This window comes from Oryzias latipes, chromosome 21 (assembly GCF_053564925.1).
Source record: "Oryzias latipes strain Hd-rR chromosome 21, Olatipes_Hd-rR_3.1".
NCBI classification, from domain to species: domain Eukaryota; kingdom Metazoa; phylum Chordata; class Actinopteri; order Beloniformes; family Adrianichthyidae; genus Oryzias; species Oryzias latipes.
In genome coordinates this window covers 34,209,844-34,226,954 of record NC_136257.1, presented here as the reverse complement: position 1 = coordinate 34,226,954, position 17,111 = coordinate 34,209,844, and the positions used below count along the sequence as shown (strand labels likewise).

At 49.6% G+C, this 17,111-nt stretch overlaps 1 protein-coding gene across 2 annotated transcripts in view; it reads right to left on the bottom strand.

Annotated features, from left to right (window-relative positions):
• Window positions 1–11,165: 11,165 nt before the first annotated feature.
• The window catches only part of LOC101172397 (neuropilin-2), a 94,772-nt gene continuing 88,826 nt past the window's right edge, over window positions 11,166–17,111 (bottom strand). For both annotated transcript variants that reach the window (XM_011473642.4, XM_011473641.4), the window contains one exon: window positions 11,166–15,123. In XM_011473642.4, the coding sequence (XP_011471944.1) occupies window positions 14,804–15,123 (320 nt within the window). In that variant the 3' untranslated portion in view covers window positions 11,166–14,803. The remainder of the gene's footprint in view (window positions 15,124–17,111) is intronic.

Below are 17,111 nucleotides of genomic sequence, written 5' to 3'. Positions count from 1 at the left end.
GGATCTGCTGATCCGGTTCCATGTGGATCTGCTGATCCGGTTCCATGTGGATCTCTGCTGATTCGGTTCCACGTGGATCTGCTGATCCGGTTCCATGTGGATCTGCTGCTCCGGTTCCATGTGGATCTGCTGCTCCAGTTCCATGTGGATCTGCTGCTCCGGTTCCATGTGGATCTGCTGCTCCGGTTCCACGCGTGTCTGCTGATCCAGTTCCATGTGGATCTGCTGCTCCGGTTCCATGTGGATCTGCTGCTCCGGTTCCACGCGGGTCTGCTGATCCGGTTCCACGCGCGTCTGCTGATCCGGTTCCACGCGGATCTGCTGCTCCGGTTCCACGTGGATCTGCTGATCCGGTTTCACGCGGATCTGCTGCTCCGGTTCTCCGGTTCCACGTGGATCTGCTGATCCGGTTCCACGCGCGTCTGCTGATCCGGTTCCACGCGGATCTGCTGATCCGGTTCCACGCGGATCTGCTGCTCCGGTTCTCCGGTTCCACGTGGATCTTGAGCTGGAAGTCTGTTACTTCTTCCTCGTGTTTCCAGTCCTACGTTTTTGAGGACATGTGTTGACAAGCTTCTGGGGATGAAGGACGTGTCTGACTGGCAGCTCCCCACTGACTGGACAAAGTCTCATCTCTGTCTCCAGACGGTCTCAACGGCTTCTCTGACTCAGAAGAGGTGGAGAACAGTTTAAGAGGAAACCTGCGAGAACGCCGTCATGAAGCAGAGATTCCTGCAGAACCCGGCGCCGTGGTCACCTGGAGAACCGGGGAAAGCATCGGCAAACTGGTGAGGGACTTTCTAGAACGGGATGTGAGGAACAAACCGAAGCTTTTCCACAAACGCAGCAGCTCAAAGGCCTCTGAAAGGACAACAGGTGGAAACCAGGAGCTTCCAGGTGTTTCTGATCGTTCGGCGTCAGCTGACCTTAGAAACGAAGTCGAGACCTCAGAGGATGAAGGCCGACTTCTTTTGGGACACAAACCGTTTTTCATTCACCTTTATTTAACCAGGAGAAAAACACTCATTGAGATTAAAAATCTCTTTTGCAAGAGAGTCCTGTCCAAGAGGCAGCAACACAACAATAACACACAACTTTCATGTACACTCACACTCAATCATAATAAACCGTCTCAAATGAAGCATTTACAGTTGGAAAGCTTTGTCTCTCGTTCATTTAAACGTTTTTTAAAAAAGACCAGGGAGATCAATTCTTTCAATTTAAACTCTTTCTGGAGTTTTTTCCAAATCTAAAAGCCTTTTTTCCATCTCTGTGCACCGAGAGCAGAACCGGTCCTGAGAGCTCAGGTTGTAGCTGCTGCTCTTCAGTTCTATGAGCTGCTGGAGAAAAGACGGCACCAACCCCAGAATGCATCTGTAAATGAAAAGGTACCAATGTTTCAGTCTGCGCTGGGACCAGGAGGGCCATCCAGAACAGTGATGGGTCAGTGACCTCATGTCTGGTAGAAAACAGTGTCTAGAGCATCAGCAGAAGCATTCATACACTGACCAAAAATATAAACGCAACACTTTTGTTATTGCTCCCATTTTTTATGGTCTGAACTCAAAGATGTGAAACATTTTCCACATACACAAAATAACCAGTTCTCTGAAATATTGTTCACAAATCTGTCTGCTGATTAGACAGCATGATTATTGCACAGGTGTGCCTTAGACTGGCCACAAGAAAAGGCCACTCTGAAATCTTCAGTTTTGTTTTATTGAGAGGGTCAGGGGACTCAGACAACCAGTCAGTATCTGGTGTGACCACCATTTGCCTCATGAAGTGCGACACATCTCCTTCACATAGAGTTGATCAGGTTGTCTATTGTGACCTGTGGAATGTTGGTCCACTCTTCTTCAATGGCTGTGCGAAGTTGCAGGATATTGGCAGGAACTGGAACACGCTGTCGTATACGCCGATCCAGAGCATCCCAAACATGCTCAATGGGTGACATGTCCGGTGAGGATGCTGGCCATGCAAGAACTGGGATGTTTTCAGCTTCCAAGAATTGTGTCCAGATCCTTGCAACATGGGGCCGTGCATTATCATGCTGCAACATGAGGTGATGTTGTTGGATGTACGGCACAACAATGGGCCCCAGGATCTCGTCACGGTATCTCTGTGCATTCAAAATGCCATCAATGAAATGCACCTGTGTTCTTCGCCCATAACATATGCCTGCCCATACCATAACCCCACCACCACCATGGGCTACTCCATCCACAACATTGACATCAGAAAACCGCTCACCCACACGACGCCACACACGCTGTCTGCCATCTGCCCTGAACAGTGTAAACCGGGATTCATCCGTGAAGAGAACACCTCTCCAACGTGCCAGACGCCATCGCATGTGAGCATTTGCCCACTCAAGTCGGTTACGACGACAAACTGGAGTGAGGTCGAGACCTCGATGAGGACGACGAGCATGCAGATGAGCTTCCCTGAGACGGTTTCTGACAGTTTGTGCAGAAATTCTGTGGTTATCTAAACCGATTGTTTCAGCAGCTGTCCGAGTGGCTGGTCTCAGACGATCTTGGAGGTGGACATGCTGGATGTGGAGTTCTCGGGCTGGTGTGGTTACACGTGGTCTGGGGTTGTGAGGCCGGTTGGATGTGCTGCCAAATTCTCGGAAACGCCTTTGGAGACGGCTTATGGTGGAGAAATGGAGATTCAATTCCCTAGCAACAGCTCTGGTGGATATTCCTGCTATCAGCATGCCAATTGCACGCTCCCTCAAAACTTGCAACATCTGTGGCATTGTGCTGTGTGATACAGTTGAAGATTTCAGAGTGGCCAGTCTTAGGAACACCTGTGCAATAATCATGCTGTCTAATCAGCATCTTGATATGGCACACCTGTGAGGTGGGATGGATTGTCTTGGCAAAGGAGAAGTGCTCACTATCACAGTTTTAGACAGATTTGTGAACAATATTTCAGAGAACTGCTTATTTTGTGTATGTGGTAAATGTTTCACATCTTTGAGTTCATACCATAAAAAAATGGGAGCAACAACACAAGTGTTGTGTTTATATTTTTGGTCAGTGTATAAGTCACATCACCAAAATCAAGGACAGACAGAAAAGTGGCAGAGACAAGTGTCTTATGGTCTTTAAATGATAAACATGATTTGAGTAAAAGCGTAAGTTTAGTTTCAGGCTGTGAGTCAGTTTCTGAATGTGGTTTAAAAGTTAGACAGTCATCAGTTAAAATACCAAACAGTTTGAGAAGATCGACTGGTCAGTTCCTCGTCTTAGAAGTCCATGAAAGTGGCAGGAAGGCTTGATTGACACTAAATTACTGAATAAATGTTAAATATTTACCTTGGTAAATGGCGTATACTTATATAGCGCTTTCTACCCTCTTTCAAAGGCCCAAAGCGCTTTGCAGTCACAGACACATTCACACACTGATGGCGGCTCCGCTGCCAAACACTGGCGCCAACGTACCACCAGAGGCAAGGTGGGGTTCAGTGTCTTGCCCAAGGACACTTCGACTCATGGTTGTGCAAGGCGGGAATCGAACCTGCAATATTACGATCATGGGTCGACCGCCCTACCGCTGCACCACGGCCGCCCCACCGTGACCTTCAAATCGTGAGAGCTGGAACGCACGTGCACGCACACACACACGTGCACGCTCACATGTTCCCCTCCTTGCTGCAGCAGAGTCCCTTCAGCCGCTCAGACATAACAATAAAATCCCTTACAGCCGCTGACGGACAGGATGCCCATATTTGGAAGTGGGGAGAAAGGGGGGCGTTGCTGTAGCTACAGGGAACTTGACGTGGCGGAACGGGTGGCTGACACCGCAGAGCCTGAGAACTTCAGAGCATCAGGACGGCCGTCTGCCCGAGTCCCTGTCACAGCGTGGCTGTCCGTCTGCTCCGCCGTCTCGTCACACTTCGCTCTCTCAGGTTCTGAAACACTTTCTCTTCGTGACCCGAGGGGAACTTTTCGCTTGTCTTTGCGTCACGCCGACATCAGGAAAGAACCGTGTTCCTTAATGTCTGGGATATAAACGTTCATCTGAATTTTTTTTGGCGTCACTGCCGTGGTCACCCACGTCCCATCAGGTGTCTAATGTGATTCCTCAAATATGGAATCGAACCCTCGACATCTCATTGTCAGGACCTCCGCTCCTCCACTAGGCCACTGAACTGCTGCCTTTATGAGCTGGTTCAGCTGCCGTTAACGGACCGAACAAGACGACCACAAAACGAGAAACGACCTCAAATTTAGAAGTTGACCTTTGACCTTTGCACTCTGAAAAACACTTTTCCTGCTCTTAACATTTTAATTGATTTGATGAATGTGACAGTTTTGGACATTATCACTTGAACCGCATCCAACCAGCCGCATCCAACCAGCCGCATCCAACCAGCCGCGTCCAACCAGCTGCATCCATCCAGCCGGATCCAACCAGCTGCATCCTACCAGCTGCATCCTACCAGCTGCATCCAACCAGCCGCATCCGACCAGCTGCATCCAACCAGCTGCATCCAACCAGCCGCATCCAACCAGCCGCATCCAACCAGCCGCGTCCAACCAGCTGCATCCATCCAGCCGGATCCAACCAGCCGCATCCAACCAGCCGCATCCAACCAGCCGCATCCGACCGACCGCATCTAACCAGCCGCATCCAACCAGCCGCATCCAACCAGCCGGATCCAACCAGCTGCATCCAACCAGCTGCATCCAACCAGCCGCATCCAACCAGCTGCGTCCAACCAGCCGCATCCAACCAGCTGCATCCAACCAGCCGCATCCAACCAGCCGCATCCAACCAGCCGGATCCAACCAGCCGCATCCGACCACATGCATCCAACCAGCTGCATCCAACCAGCTGCATCCAACCAGCTGCATCCAACCAGCCGCATCCAACCAGCCGCATCCAACCAGCCGCATCCAACCAGCCGCATCCGACCACATGCATCAGACTACCTGCATCCAACCAGCCGCATCCAACCAGCCGCATCCAACCAGCCGCATCCAACCAGCCGCATCCAACCAGCCGCATCCAACCAGCCGCATCCATCCAGCCGGATCCAACCAGCTGCATCCTACCAGCTGCATCCAACCAGCTGCATCCAACCAGCTGCATCCAACCAGCCGCATCCAACCAGCTGCATCCTACCAGCTGCATCCTACCAGCTGCATCCAACCAGCCGCATCCAACCAGCTGCATCCAACCAGCTGCATCCTACCAGCTGCATCCAACCAGCCGCATCCAACCAGCCGCATCCAACCAGCCGCATCCAACCAGCCGCATCCAACCAGCCGCATCCAACCACGCGGATCCAACCAGCTGCATCCAACCAGCTGCATCCAACCAGCCGCATCCAACCACGCGGATCCAACCAGCTGCATCCTACCAGCCGCATCCAACCAGCCGCATCCTACCAGCCGGATCCAACCAGCTGCATCCTACCAGCCGCATCCAACCAGGCGGATCCAACCACCCGCATCCATCCACCCGCATCCAACCACCCGCATCCAACCAGCTGCGTCCAACCAGCTGCATTCAACCATGATGATGATGATGATGATGATGATGATGATGATGGATGGTTGATAGATAGATAGATAGATAGATAGATAGATAGATATAAACTTTATTAATCTCCCAAAGGAGAAATTCAGGTGTCCGGTAGCAAAACACACAACCACACACAACAAACAACAGTAAAAAGACAGTTCACAAAATAATATCAGTTCATATCAGGCAGGTTCATTAAACAGCCTGATAGCTGTAGGGACAAATGAGTTCTTAAAGCGCTCTGTCCTGCAGCGCAGTGAAAGGAGTCTATTACTCCATGAGCTCCTCTGACCTGACATCGTGTTGTGCAAAGGATGTCTGGGATTGTCCAGGATGCTCTGAGTCACAGCCCTCATTCTCTTCTGCAGCACAGATCCCAGAGAGTCCACCCTCCTCCCGATCACAGATGCACATCTCTTAATCAGTTTGTCCAATCGAGTGCAATCCCTCGTGGTCATACTGCCACCCCAGCAGACAACCCCATGGAAGACAGCACTCGCCACAACCGACTGATAAAAGAGGAGCAACATGTCAGTACATACATCAAAGGACCTCAGCTTTCTCAGAAAGAACAGTCTACTCTGCCCTTTCTTATACAGAGCATGAGCCTGCTCCGACCAGTCCAGTTTGTGGTCAAGGTGCACACCCAAGTATTTGTAGGAGTCAACCACCTCGATTCCCCCTCCATCAATGATCACTGGCTGGTGGGAGGACTTCCTACTAAAGTCAATAATCATCTCCTTGGTCTTTGATATGTTAAGCACAAGACCATTGTCCCTGCTCCAGGAGGTGAATCATCTCCAGGAGGTGATGATGGGTGGATGGATGATGGATGGATGATAAATCCTGAACATACAGAATCTTCAGTTGTTGCATTCTAAAAACACGTCTGACTGCACGTTTTCCTCCCTTGCAGGCGTCTGCGCGTGCAGCAGCTGCAGCAACATCACGTTTAAAAATGAAGCTGCTGGAACACAGACGTTCACTCCTAAAGGGGGTCATCTGTCACTCTCCATCAGCTGATGAATAATTCAACAACATGTCAGCGATCCAATAAGCACACTGCCCCGAGCTGCTGGTTCAGGCGCGGCTCGGTGAAGAGAGCAGCCGCGTTCCTGCATGCACACCCAATGGATGGATGATGGATGGATGACGGATGGATGATGCTCAGGTGCTGCGGTCACCTGCTCACCTGTGGAGACATTAGTTACATGACGGCAATACAGTCTGATGCACTAAAAAGCATCAGAATCATGAAAAAAAACTTTTTCTTTGGTTTCATTGTGTGACATTTTTCATTATAAAACATCACAAAACACCAGAAGCCTTTTCTTCCTCTTCTCCCTCTTCCTCCTCTTCTGCTTGGTGTATTTGAAGGCAGAGTGAGGAAGAGGAGAACAAAGCAGCTATTACAGCAAATTGTTGCTGTCAGGCGCTGATTTCGTGGCCTGAATGCAAATTGACTGAAACACCTTTGTTAATTTGTCAGGTTTTCCAGCCGCTCGCACGGCTTCACCGTTAAAAAAAGTGACTCTGCTGCTTGAAGACCCTCTGGCTCCTCCAGGCCCACCAGGACTTGGTCATATCTCAGCCATAGAGGGATGAATTATTGAGCAGCAGGAGTTTTTTCAGCTCCGGGGTTTGTGTAATCCCTCTCTGATGCTATCGCTAAAAGTGATGACAGTGTGTTGGACTGTGCTGGGTGGGGGTGGGGGGGGGTGCCCTGTATGGTGAAGACCTCCACAGGTATGGGCTCTCCTTTAAAGGACGAAGACGTCTTTAACGCTGAGCAGGCTCGGTTCTGAGGGATGTAGAGGTTAGGGAGCAGATTCTGGGTTCTGGTGATGATGGAGCGAACGGGTCTGAAACAGTGAGGCAGAAACATGAAGGAGGGGGGGGGGGGTGGACGCGTAAAAACGTTTCATATGAACTTTTAGCAATAAAAAGAGCAGCAGGAGCTTTAGTTTTCCTGGTTCTGTCTTCACATAGAGGTTTGCTCCTCATCTGGAAGTTTCCTCCTGATCCGGCGACTCCTGGTTGGTGGAGCTGTCCAGGGAGAAGATCTCATTGGTTCTGGTCCAGACTTTAACTTCATGGATAAGAAATTCAGAAAAGTTTCAACAGTCTGCCACCTTCATCAGAGGTCTAGATCACAGAACCATCATCATCATCATCATGGTATCAACACCAGAGCTTCTCAGCTGGTCCTGAGGGCAAATCCGACACGTGTTCCTGCACACAGAACCGTCAGAGAACCACAAACACGTCCTGTTCGACAAACATCACGGAGCCTTCAGAGGAGAAGAATCTGGAAAATCTCTAGAATAGAAAATCAGGAAGTTAGATTCTTAGAGGAACTCTAATCAACAATATTCAATCCAAAGATAACAGTGACACTGGAATTAAGAGTATTTCAAAATAGTTTAATAATAGACTGGAAGTTAAATTCAAAGACACATTGAAAATATTGAAATAAGATGGGAAAAATGTATAAATCAGGTTTGAATGAAATCAGAAGCCATCGTTTCTATTAAAGGTCCCTTTATTGGACTAGAACATGTTATAATCTAATAAATTATTAAGTGTGGTCCATAATCTGCTTCCTGTTTGGACCCGTCTGACATCAGAGGATGACAGACAGATGCTGCTTTGGTTCTATTCTATCACATGTCTAGAGAAGTGGTGACGTGTTTTGACACATGTAAAGAATCTGTACACGTGTGAGGTCACTGTTTAAGTCTGAATTCAGTTATTTTAAACTTCCATCCGTCTTCCATCCTCCATTTGACCGTTTCCTCCTGATCTTTCAGTCCAAAAATGGTTTTTGGATGGATGATTGGCGTGTTTCCTCACAGGAAACTGCTTTTCTGGAACATGAAGATCTCCTGACAGGAGAAGCTCTCCAAACACGGATCCAGGTCGGGTTCTGGGAACATTTCAGGACTGACCTGAGATCAGGGCTCCGTTTCTGTCTCCACTGCTGTCTCTGGGGTTGCCAGGCAACAGCAAATAGCCGGATTGGTGTGACACAGACATGGTGTCGGTCCGTGTTCTCAGACAGAACCTAAAAGTACACGGTTTTGTCTCTGAATGTTCTCGTTTGTGTACATGAAGGTTAGAGGAGGAGCTTTGTGGGCTGAAGCCACATTTGTTTCTTAACATGAGAAGGGATGTATAAGTCGTCGTGACCGGGACGTTTCCTGGTCGACCCAGGATTCGAGCTTTGATGTGGAAGAGAAAAGCCTCCTTTTTTGAAGGACTCCTTCTCCACGGACACCAACGCTTGAGCTGGATTAGACCCGACTGCTCTGCAGGAGGAAGCTGGTGTGTTCCTGTCTCCAGCAGAAGCTTCAGCGTTTCATGAAGCTGCAGGAAAACTGAGGAGTTTGCATGAGGGGAACGTTTGGTTCTGTTGGATTTGTTCGTCTGGGACAGAGAAGTTCTGGTCCTCCTTTTCTCCGCTGGTTCTGAAGCCATCAGAATGTTTCTGTGGAGCTCTGTCAGATCTCAGATCTTTCCTTTGATGAACTTCTCGGTGTTGGATCGGTTCTGCCGTCACTGACAGGTTATATTTTAGGATTAAGGCTTCAGTAAATACTCCTGTGGCGTGAACCAAACGCAGACATGCATCTGATCTTATCTGCAGTTGTTAGTTTAGGAGAAAGCAGAACTTGAGGGGTTTGAAGACCTTCAGGATTTAGGAGACAAAGATCTAAAAAGCGGATTAAGACACGTTTCTGTTGTCAGCTTCAGGGAAAAAGCTGCACCTACAGCTGACAGGGATGTAATCCTAGTAAACTAGAGAGAATTGTCAGGATTTCAATCAGTCTAATCGTGATTTATGTTCTGCAGCAGTAATGACTGACATGAGCATGAAATAGACGTTAGACAAAGGAAACGGTGGAGCTGAAGCTGCGTTTTTGTTTCCTTCCAGACGTTTCTTTTTCTCGTCTGCTGTTCCTGAGCGGACCGTAGAAGTCGACGGGTGATGTCAGAGAGGATCCGTCCAGGTATATACTATCGGTCTGTGCCTGTTCCTAAAACAGGGATTCAAATAAAAACCCCACTCACCCTTCATCCATTCAAAGATCGAATCACTTTAAACCGACGTCTGATTGGATGAAACAAGAAAACGTGTCAGAGACAAAAGAGAAAGGAAGAAAGAGGACAAATATTACCAACATCAGCAGACTTTATGTGAATATGAAATACAAATGTAATCAACTGCAGAAATCGATGCTTTCAAAAATGACCCTAAAAAATAATATTTAACAACTTTGTTGCAGATTTAGTGTGGAAGGTTTTAATGAAAGAAACCTAAAAGATCTTGGTTGCCGGTTGAATTCCTTCAGGACTCAGGGCTTCGGTTCTCTGCATGTCGTGAGAGCAGACGCTCCACAGTCTGTTGGTTGGCGTGGAAACACGTTTCAAACCTTCTCAACAGACATACCTGCCTGGGTTTGGTTAGTAATCAGCGTAAAACATCGTTTGTCGGGGAAGTTCTGCCGGAAATGAGCTGGAAAGATCTTAAAGTCAGAGTTTGATTGAAACCTGGAGAATCAGGTTTGTGTTGTGTTTCATCTGCGTTTTGTGCGACTAAGCAGAAATGTGTGTTGGTAGGTTCTCAGCAGAGGCCGGTCTTGGCGGGTCGAGCTTGTGGGTTCTGCTGAGCGGAAACTTTCCCGCTCTGCTCAGCAAGGTGAGCCCAGCCTGAGCGTGAGAACCAGGTCAGGCTTCTGAGGCAGAGGAGGAGAGGGATGATGGAGAGATGAGGAGAAAGGAAGCAAAGAAATGCTGTGCAGACGTAAAGAAACGTGAACATGAAGGATTGGGAGTCACGCTGCTCGTTCAACGCATCATCCAACCGCCTTGATGCTTTTGTTCCGTCATTACTCGCAGCTTTAAAACGCCACAGATTTCTTCAGGCTAATCTCTTCCTCTCTTGTGCAGCTCGGATAACCCCTGTTCTGTCCTAGGCACTTTAGCATTGGGAGTGGGGTCATCTAGACCCACTAGACAGTGCTCTGAACCTTTTTTCTTCAATGATTTGTGATCTTCACTGGTGTCCATGGATTACATGAAATCTTTCCACCTTTATCCACCTTTGTCATGGTAGGGAGAACACCTCAATGGAAGGGGGGGGGGGTAATCTAAGACAGCACAAGGGCTAGACTAGACTAGATTAGATCAGACTAGATTGGGCCTCCCTGCCCATAGACCCTCCTTCGTGGTGAAAAAAACGGATTCCGAAAAAACTGAGACTCTGAGACTCTTTGGTTTGACTCTGTGGAATCGAACTCACGGTCTTGGGGTGGACACCTGTTTCCTTGGCCAGTGAGCTGTTCTGACAGCCAGATTTGCCACAAGGAACAATTATGGCTGTCCTTTATTTCCTGCTGAGAGTATAAGTTTGTCTATGGAGGAAATGGTTGAAGATCTTCATCCTTCATATGAAGAGGAGCCAGCTGACCCATGAAAGACTCCGCCCCCTTTCCTCAGAGTCAAACTTTGTTCATGACGAGTTTCTGAATATCACGACCTCCAGCATTTGTTGACAGACTTTGTCTTCAAACTGGATCCTTAAACCTCTGAACATTTCACACAGAAACAGAAGAAAGTCTTCATTTCAAAGACAGATGGTGGTTTATCCTTTATTAAATAGTAATAACATTAAAAAAAGAACTTTTTTCTGTACAAAGTCTACAAACGTCAGATGGAATGACCAGGCCAGCGCCTGGACGTGTCTCTGTGCATAAATGTCCCTCTCTGTGTTTAATACTGTCTGAAGCTACAGAGCGCAGCGGAGACGCCGCAGACGGCGAGCGTTCCAGGGGCACGCCGCTGGTGCGTCGCAGACATCAACAGGATAAGAGCTCCAAGGCACTTGGAAAACCGTCCAGAGGAAATGTTTCCTCCTCACAACAAAGGTTCGGATGAGTGTTTGCTCTGTGGGGGGTGGGGGGTGTACCTGCTCTGTGATCCTCCTGCGGTCTGAGGATCATGTGACCTGCAGAGGAGGTGTCATCCTCTGCTGGGTTGGGGGTTCTGATCCGGTCTGATGACATTTCTTTGTTTGAAACACTGGCATTTTAAACAAAGCCTTGTCACTCATTCTATGGCCTGACCCTCTCCTCTCTGTTTAACTAATCTAAGTGGCATTGACCCCCCCACAGAGGGACACTTGGGGGGGGGGGGGGGCATCAAACTGGCCCTGAAACGCTGGATTTGAGGATTTATCATGTTTTGTCTCACTTTGCTTCGTCCTTTCATCCCTTCCAGACTTTCCGTCTGTCTAATCTTTCTACCTTTTTATGTTTCCAGAAACCTTTCAGGGTATTTTTGGAATTAGTCAGCCAACCTGAACACTACTCTGATTACAGGCCATGGAATCTGATTACTCCTCAGTCTTTGTCCTCTCCCTGCGTTGGATGATAGAAGTGCAATTTTCACCACTTTTGGTGATTATTTTTGATAGAAACTGGACCAATTATGGGGCTTCCTGTCAGTTTTCCTCAGTGTTGGGGGGTCTGACAGGCTGCTGCACAAACGTCACAGGGGGTTGGTGGTGGTGGATGGGGGGGGGTCTGGTCTAAGGTGCAAGGCTGAGGGCCGTGTCTGTGTTGGCGTGTCTGTGTTGGCGTGTCTGTGTTGGCGTGTCTGTGTTGCGTGTCTGTGTTGCGTGTCTGTGTTGCGTGTCTGTGTTGCGTGTCTGTGTTGGCGTGTCTGTGTTGCGTGTCTGTGTTGGCGTGTCTGTGTTGCGTGTCTGTGTTGCGTGTCGGTGTTGCGTGTCTGTGTTGCGTGTCTGTGTTGCGTGTCTGTGTTGGCGTGTCTGTGTTGCGTGTCTGTGTTGGCGTGTCTGTGTTGGCGTGTCTGTGTTGCGTGTCTGTGTTGCGTGTCGGTGTTGCGTGTCTGTGTTGCGTGTCTGTGTTGCGTGTCTGTGTTGCGTGTCTGTGTTGCGTGTCTGTGTTGGTGTGTCTGTGTTGGCGTGTCTGTGTTGGCGTGTCTGTGTTGCGTGTCTGTGTTGCGTGTCTGTGTTGCGTGTCTGTGTTGCGTGTCTGTGTTGCGTGTCTGTGTTGCGTGTCTGTGTTGGCGTGTCTGTGTTGCGTGTCTGTGTTGCGTGTCTGTGTTGCGTGTCTGTGTTGGCGTGTCTGTGTTGCGTGTCTGTGTTGGCGTGTCTGTGTTGCGTGTCTGTGTTGCGTGTCTGTGTTGGTGTGTCTGTGTTGGCGTGTCTGTGTTGCGTGTCTGTGTTGCGTGTCTGTGTTGCGTGTCTGTGTTGGCGTGTCTGTGTTTCGTGTCTGTGTTGCGTGTCGGTGTTGCGTGTCTGTGTTGCGTGTCTGCGTTGGCGTGTCTGCGTTGCGTGTCTGTGTTGCGTGTCTGTGTTGCGTGTCTGTGTTGCGTGTCTGTGTTGCGTGTCTGTGTTGGCGTGTCTGTGTTGCGTGTCTGTGTTGGCGTGTCTGTGTTGCGTGTCGGTGTTGCGTGTCTGTGTTGCGTGTCTGCGTTGCGTGTCTGTGTTGCGTGTCTGTGTTGCGTGTCTGTGTTGCGTGTCTGTGTTGGCGTGTCTGTGTTGCGTGTCGGTGTTGCGTGTCTGTGTTGCGTGTCTGCGTTGGCGTGTCTGTGTTTCGTGTCTGTGTTGCGTGTCTGTGTTGCGTGTCGGTGTTGCGTGTCTGTGTTGCGTGTCTGTGTTGCGTGTCTGTGTTGCGTGTCGGTGTTGCGTGTCTGTGTTGGCGTGTCTGTGTTTCGTGTCTGTGTTGCGTGTCTGTGTTGGCGTGTCTGTGTTGCGTGTCTGTGTTGCGTGTCTGTGTTGGCGTGTCTGTGTTGCGTGTCTGTGTTGCGTGTCGGTGTTGCGTGTCTGTGTTGGCGTGTCTGTGTTTCGTGTCTGTGTTGCGTGTCTGTGTTGGCGTGTCTGTGTTGCGTGTCTGTGTTGCGTGTCGGTGTTGCGTGTCTGTGTTGCGTGTCTGCGTTGGCGTGTCTGCGTTGCGTGTCTGTGTTGCGTGTCTGTGTTGGTGTGTCTGTGTTGGCGTGTCTGCGTTGCGTGTCTGTGTTGCGTGTCTGTGTTGGTGTGTCTGTGTTGGCGTGTCTGTGTTGCGTGTCTGTGTTGCGTGTCTGTGTTGGCGTGTCTGTGTTGCGTGTCTGTGTTGGCGTGTCTGTGTTGCGTGTCTGTGTTGCGTGTCTGTGTTGGCGTGTCTGTGTTGCGTGTCTGTGTTGCGTGTCTGCACGTCTCGGTCTCCGGCAGCACTGGCCTCTGGGATGGCTGTCCTCCATTAGACACCGTAGTTCACTTAAGGCTAGATTCTGTGTCCAAAAGGTGACAAGACCGTTTTTATTCCGCTGCTTCATTTGGAACTGGCTTTGTTTTCAGCGGGGGGGGGGCACATCCATCGCTCTGCCCCCACCCTGCCTCCTCCAGCACCGGCTGAGCACACAGCTTTTTGGCAATCCATAGGTTGCACTAAAACAATCACTGATATAGTTTGACACAGTGTCTGTCCATCATACAGTCTGGAAAGCAAAAAAATAGATATATATTTATATGTTTACCAAAAACCAAACTGTAGAATACTGAATCTAAAGTACGACTCCATAACAGCATATTAGATTTTCATAAACCTCTGCTTCTGTTACTTTCCCTAAGAACGATAATCTGTCATGAGATCGAGCAAACTAGAAGTGAAGAGACGGTTCAGACCACAACAGGAAAAGAAAGTCTAGAAACTGAAAACAGAGCTCCACCAAGCGCTTTTACCCAAACAGCACCGAAACAGTCACCATCACTGCTCTATGCCACTTTCACGAAGCGCAGAACCAAGGCGGGAAAATGGACAACGCACAGAATCCATAAAGAAAGAAACCAAAAGGAAAATGTTCTCCTTCCTCCTCCATCTCCAGCTGTCTGAGACCAGCGTTCCAGTGATATGTTGGATTTCAGTTCAAGTCCCGCATGAAGAAGCGGAGCGGCGGGAAGCCGGTCCTGCAGACGCTTCCAGGGTTCCTTAGAGGAACGTTCCTCCAGCGTTCGAGCTCCAAATGGTCCGGAGGTTCAGCGGCTGCAGGCTCCAGTGTTCTGTCCTTTAAATGCATTTTTCATTCCTTCATTCACAGGCTTCCAGAGTTGAGCAGGCTCTCTGTTGCAGGCAGAGGATCAGGGCTGGGGCTCCACACTGTGCTCCCCCCACGAGACATCGGGGAGGAGTTGGAGGGGGGGGGGGGGGGTCAGAGGTGAAATTACAAAACGTTCTGGGTCTCTGCAGAAGGTCCCCTGCCCTCACGCCTCCGAGCAGCACCTCTGCTGGTTGATCTTCACCTTGTGCTTGATCCCGTCGTACAGCTCAAAGTTGTAGTTCTCCAGCGTGGTGGAGGAGCGGGACGACAGGCCGCCGTAGGAGCAGGTGCAGTACAGCAGCAGGCCGGCGCACACGGCGCCCAGCAGGACGCCCAGCGAGCTCATCACGATGATGGTGAGGAGGATGGGGTCCAGCGTGTACAGCCAGGCGTTGTCCTTCTCCGACACCAGCGTGACAGAGGACGGGTCCACCGCGGAGGACGGCGTGGAGAAAGACAAGGGCCAGCCCGGGAGGACGAAGCCTGGAGACACCAGACCAGGTTTCAGGTTAAAACGTTTGGGGCGGGGCTTCTCAAAGCTTTTGTAGCTGAGGGCCAAATTAGGAACTCGACATTAGACTGGGGGCCAATTTTGGTGAAAAAAATGGATAAACAGAAAAAGTTGCTTTTAATAACTTTGATGACCAAGTGTCATTTGTACAGTTAACCCTTGTGCTATCCAAGGCAAGGGTCATCTAGACCCACTAGACAGTGCTCTGAACCTTTTTTCTCCAATGATTTGTGATCTTCACTGGTGTCCATGGATTACATGAAATCTTTCCACCTTTATCCACCTTTGTCATGGTAGGGAGAACACGTCAATGGAAGGGGGGGTCATCTAAGATAGCACAAGGGTTAACCAGGCCCTCCATATGTTTTCCAGAGGTTGTTGCCCAGATCTTCTACTCGTCTAGTATTTGTATCATTTTACAGACTTTCTGTTGCTCTGGACAAACAGTGTCAGCTACTTTCTGAATACATTCTTTTGCCATCTCCCCGTTACTGAAGAGTTTGCTACACCGGGCCGTTTCCAAAGTCACAACAGAGCTACTAGCTTCAGTCCCAGCGTCGCTGGATTCAGACATTCCTGTAAACATCTGCTGTGCAGCATCGCCTCGCTGTAGTGTTGGAGCTCATTGTTGTTTTCCTCAACGGTAAATTTGTCATAGTTTTTATGATTTGTAACATAGTGATGATTTCTATTGATTTCTTTGAGCATTGCATTTACCTGCTTGCAAATAAGGCACATGCCTTCACCCATGAGGTACGACAAAGTAAACATTTGTCCACTTAGCTAGAAAACGCCTTTTCTCCTCGCCAACACAGCGTTGTTCCTCATAGGAACCTGCTCTGGCTCCCTTTAATTGAGGGCCATAAGAAATCTTCCCGCGGGCCGCCATTGGCCCACGGGCGCACTTTGAGAACCCCTGGTTTAGGGTCACGGTGCAGCAGGGGGGCGTGGCCTCCTTTTAGACTGGCGGTCTGCAACCATCAACACTTAAAGATGCATTCAGGTCCGTTTCTCACAAACAACAGGAGCCAGAAAGATAAAACACTGACATCAGTTAACTGTTGTTTTTTGGCATAAATGAAACACATTTATAGAGAAAATTGCCTTTTTTTCCAAATATGACATAGTTTGTATCCTTTCAAAATAAAAGTCCCCCTCCACCACATAGAGGCATCTCCCTGCAGCAGCGGTTGTTGGGAGAAGCTTCTGTGTGAGTTTTTATTCATAAACTCCTAAATCTGCCGACCAGAACGCATGTGAACCTTTCTGCTTTTGGTACCGGCCCTGGAGTTCCATCGATGGTACCGCAGACATGAGGCGGGGCTGAAACGGACCGCTCTGCCTGAAGGAAGCTGTCTGCATCACTTTGCATTGAAACACGGGAGAGGAGGAGAGGAACACGCTGAGATGCTCCTGCCAGCTCCTCTGCTCCTCCATGGGGAGACCCGTCTGTCAGAGGCTGTGGTGGAGCGTCAAGCCACAGGCGATTGGAATTCTCTCGTCTTGGACTGGAACTTGTAAAGCAGCCAATAAGGCCTCAGGTGGAGAAAAGAGGCGGGGTGACCTTCTGCAGAACCGCCAACGATCCGTCTGTCTGTACAGCAGCAAATCCACACATGGACGACTGTTTTACCGAGAACCTGCAGACCACCAGAGTCCCCCTTTACAGCAGAGGGGGGCACTGGGGGCCGCATTCCTGCATGTTTTCCAACATACCCTGCTCTGGCATGTTCTGATTGGCTGGACACACCTGAGCCAGGTAATCAGCCATGCAGACACACTGGCCCTCGAGGCCTGGAATTGCCCACCCCTGCTTTACAGGAACATCCGACAGAAGTTTTTTGTGGAGCTGCGAGGACCAGAACGATGGCGGCAGAAACATGGCGGCCGTCCCGCAGAACGACCTCGGCTTCAGAGACGGCGACAGGAAGCAGCAGAAAGCGTCCGACGGGAGGAGTCT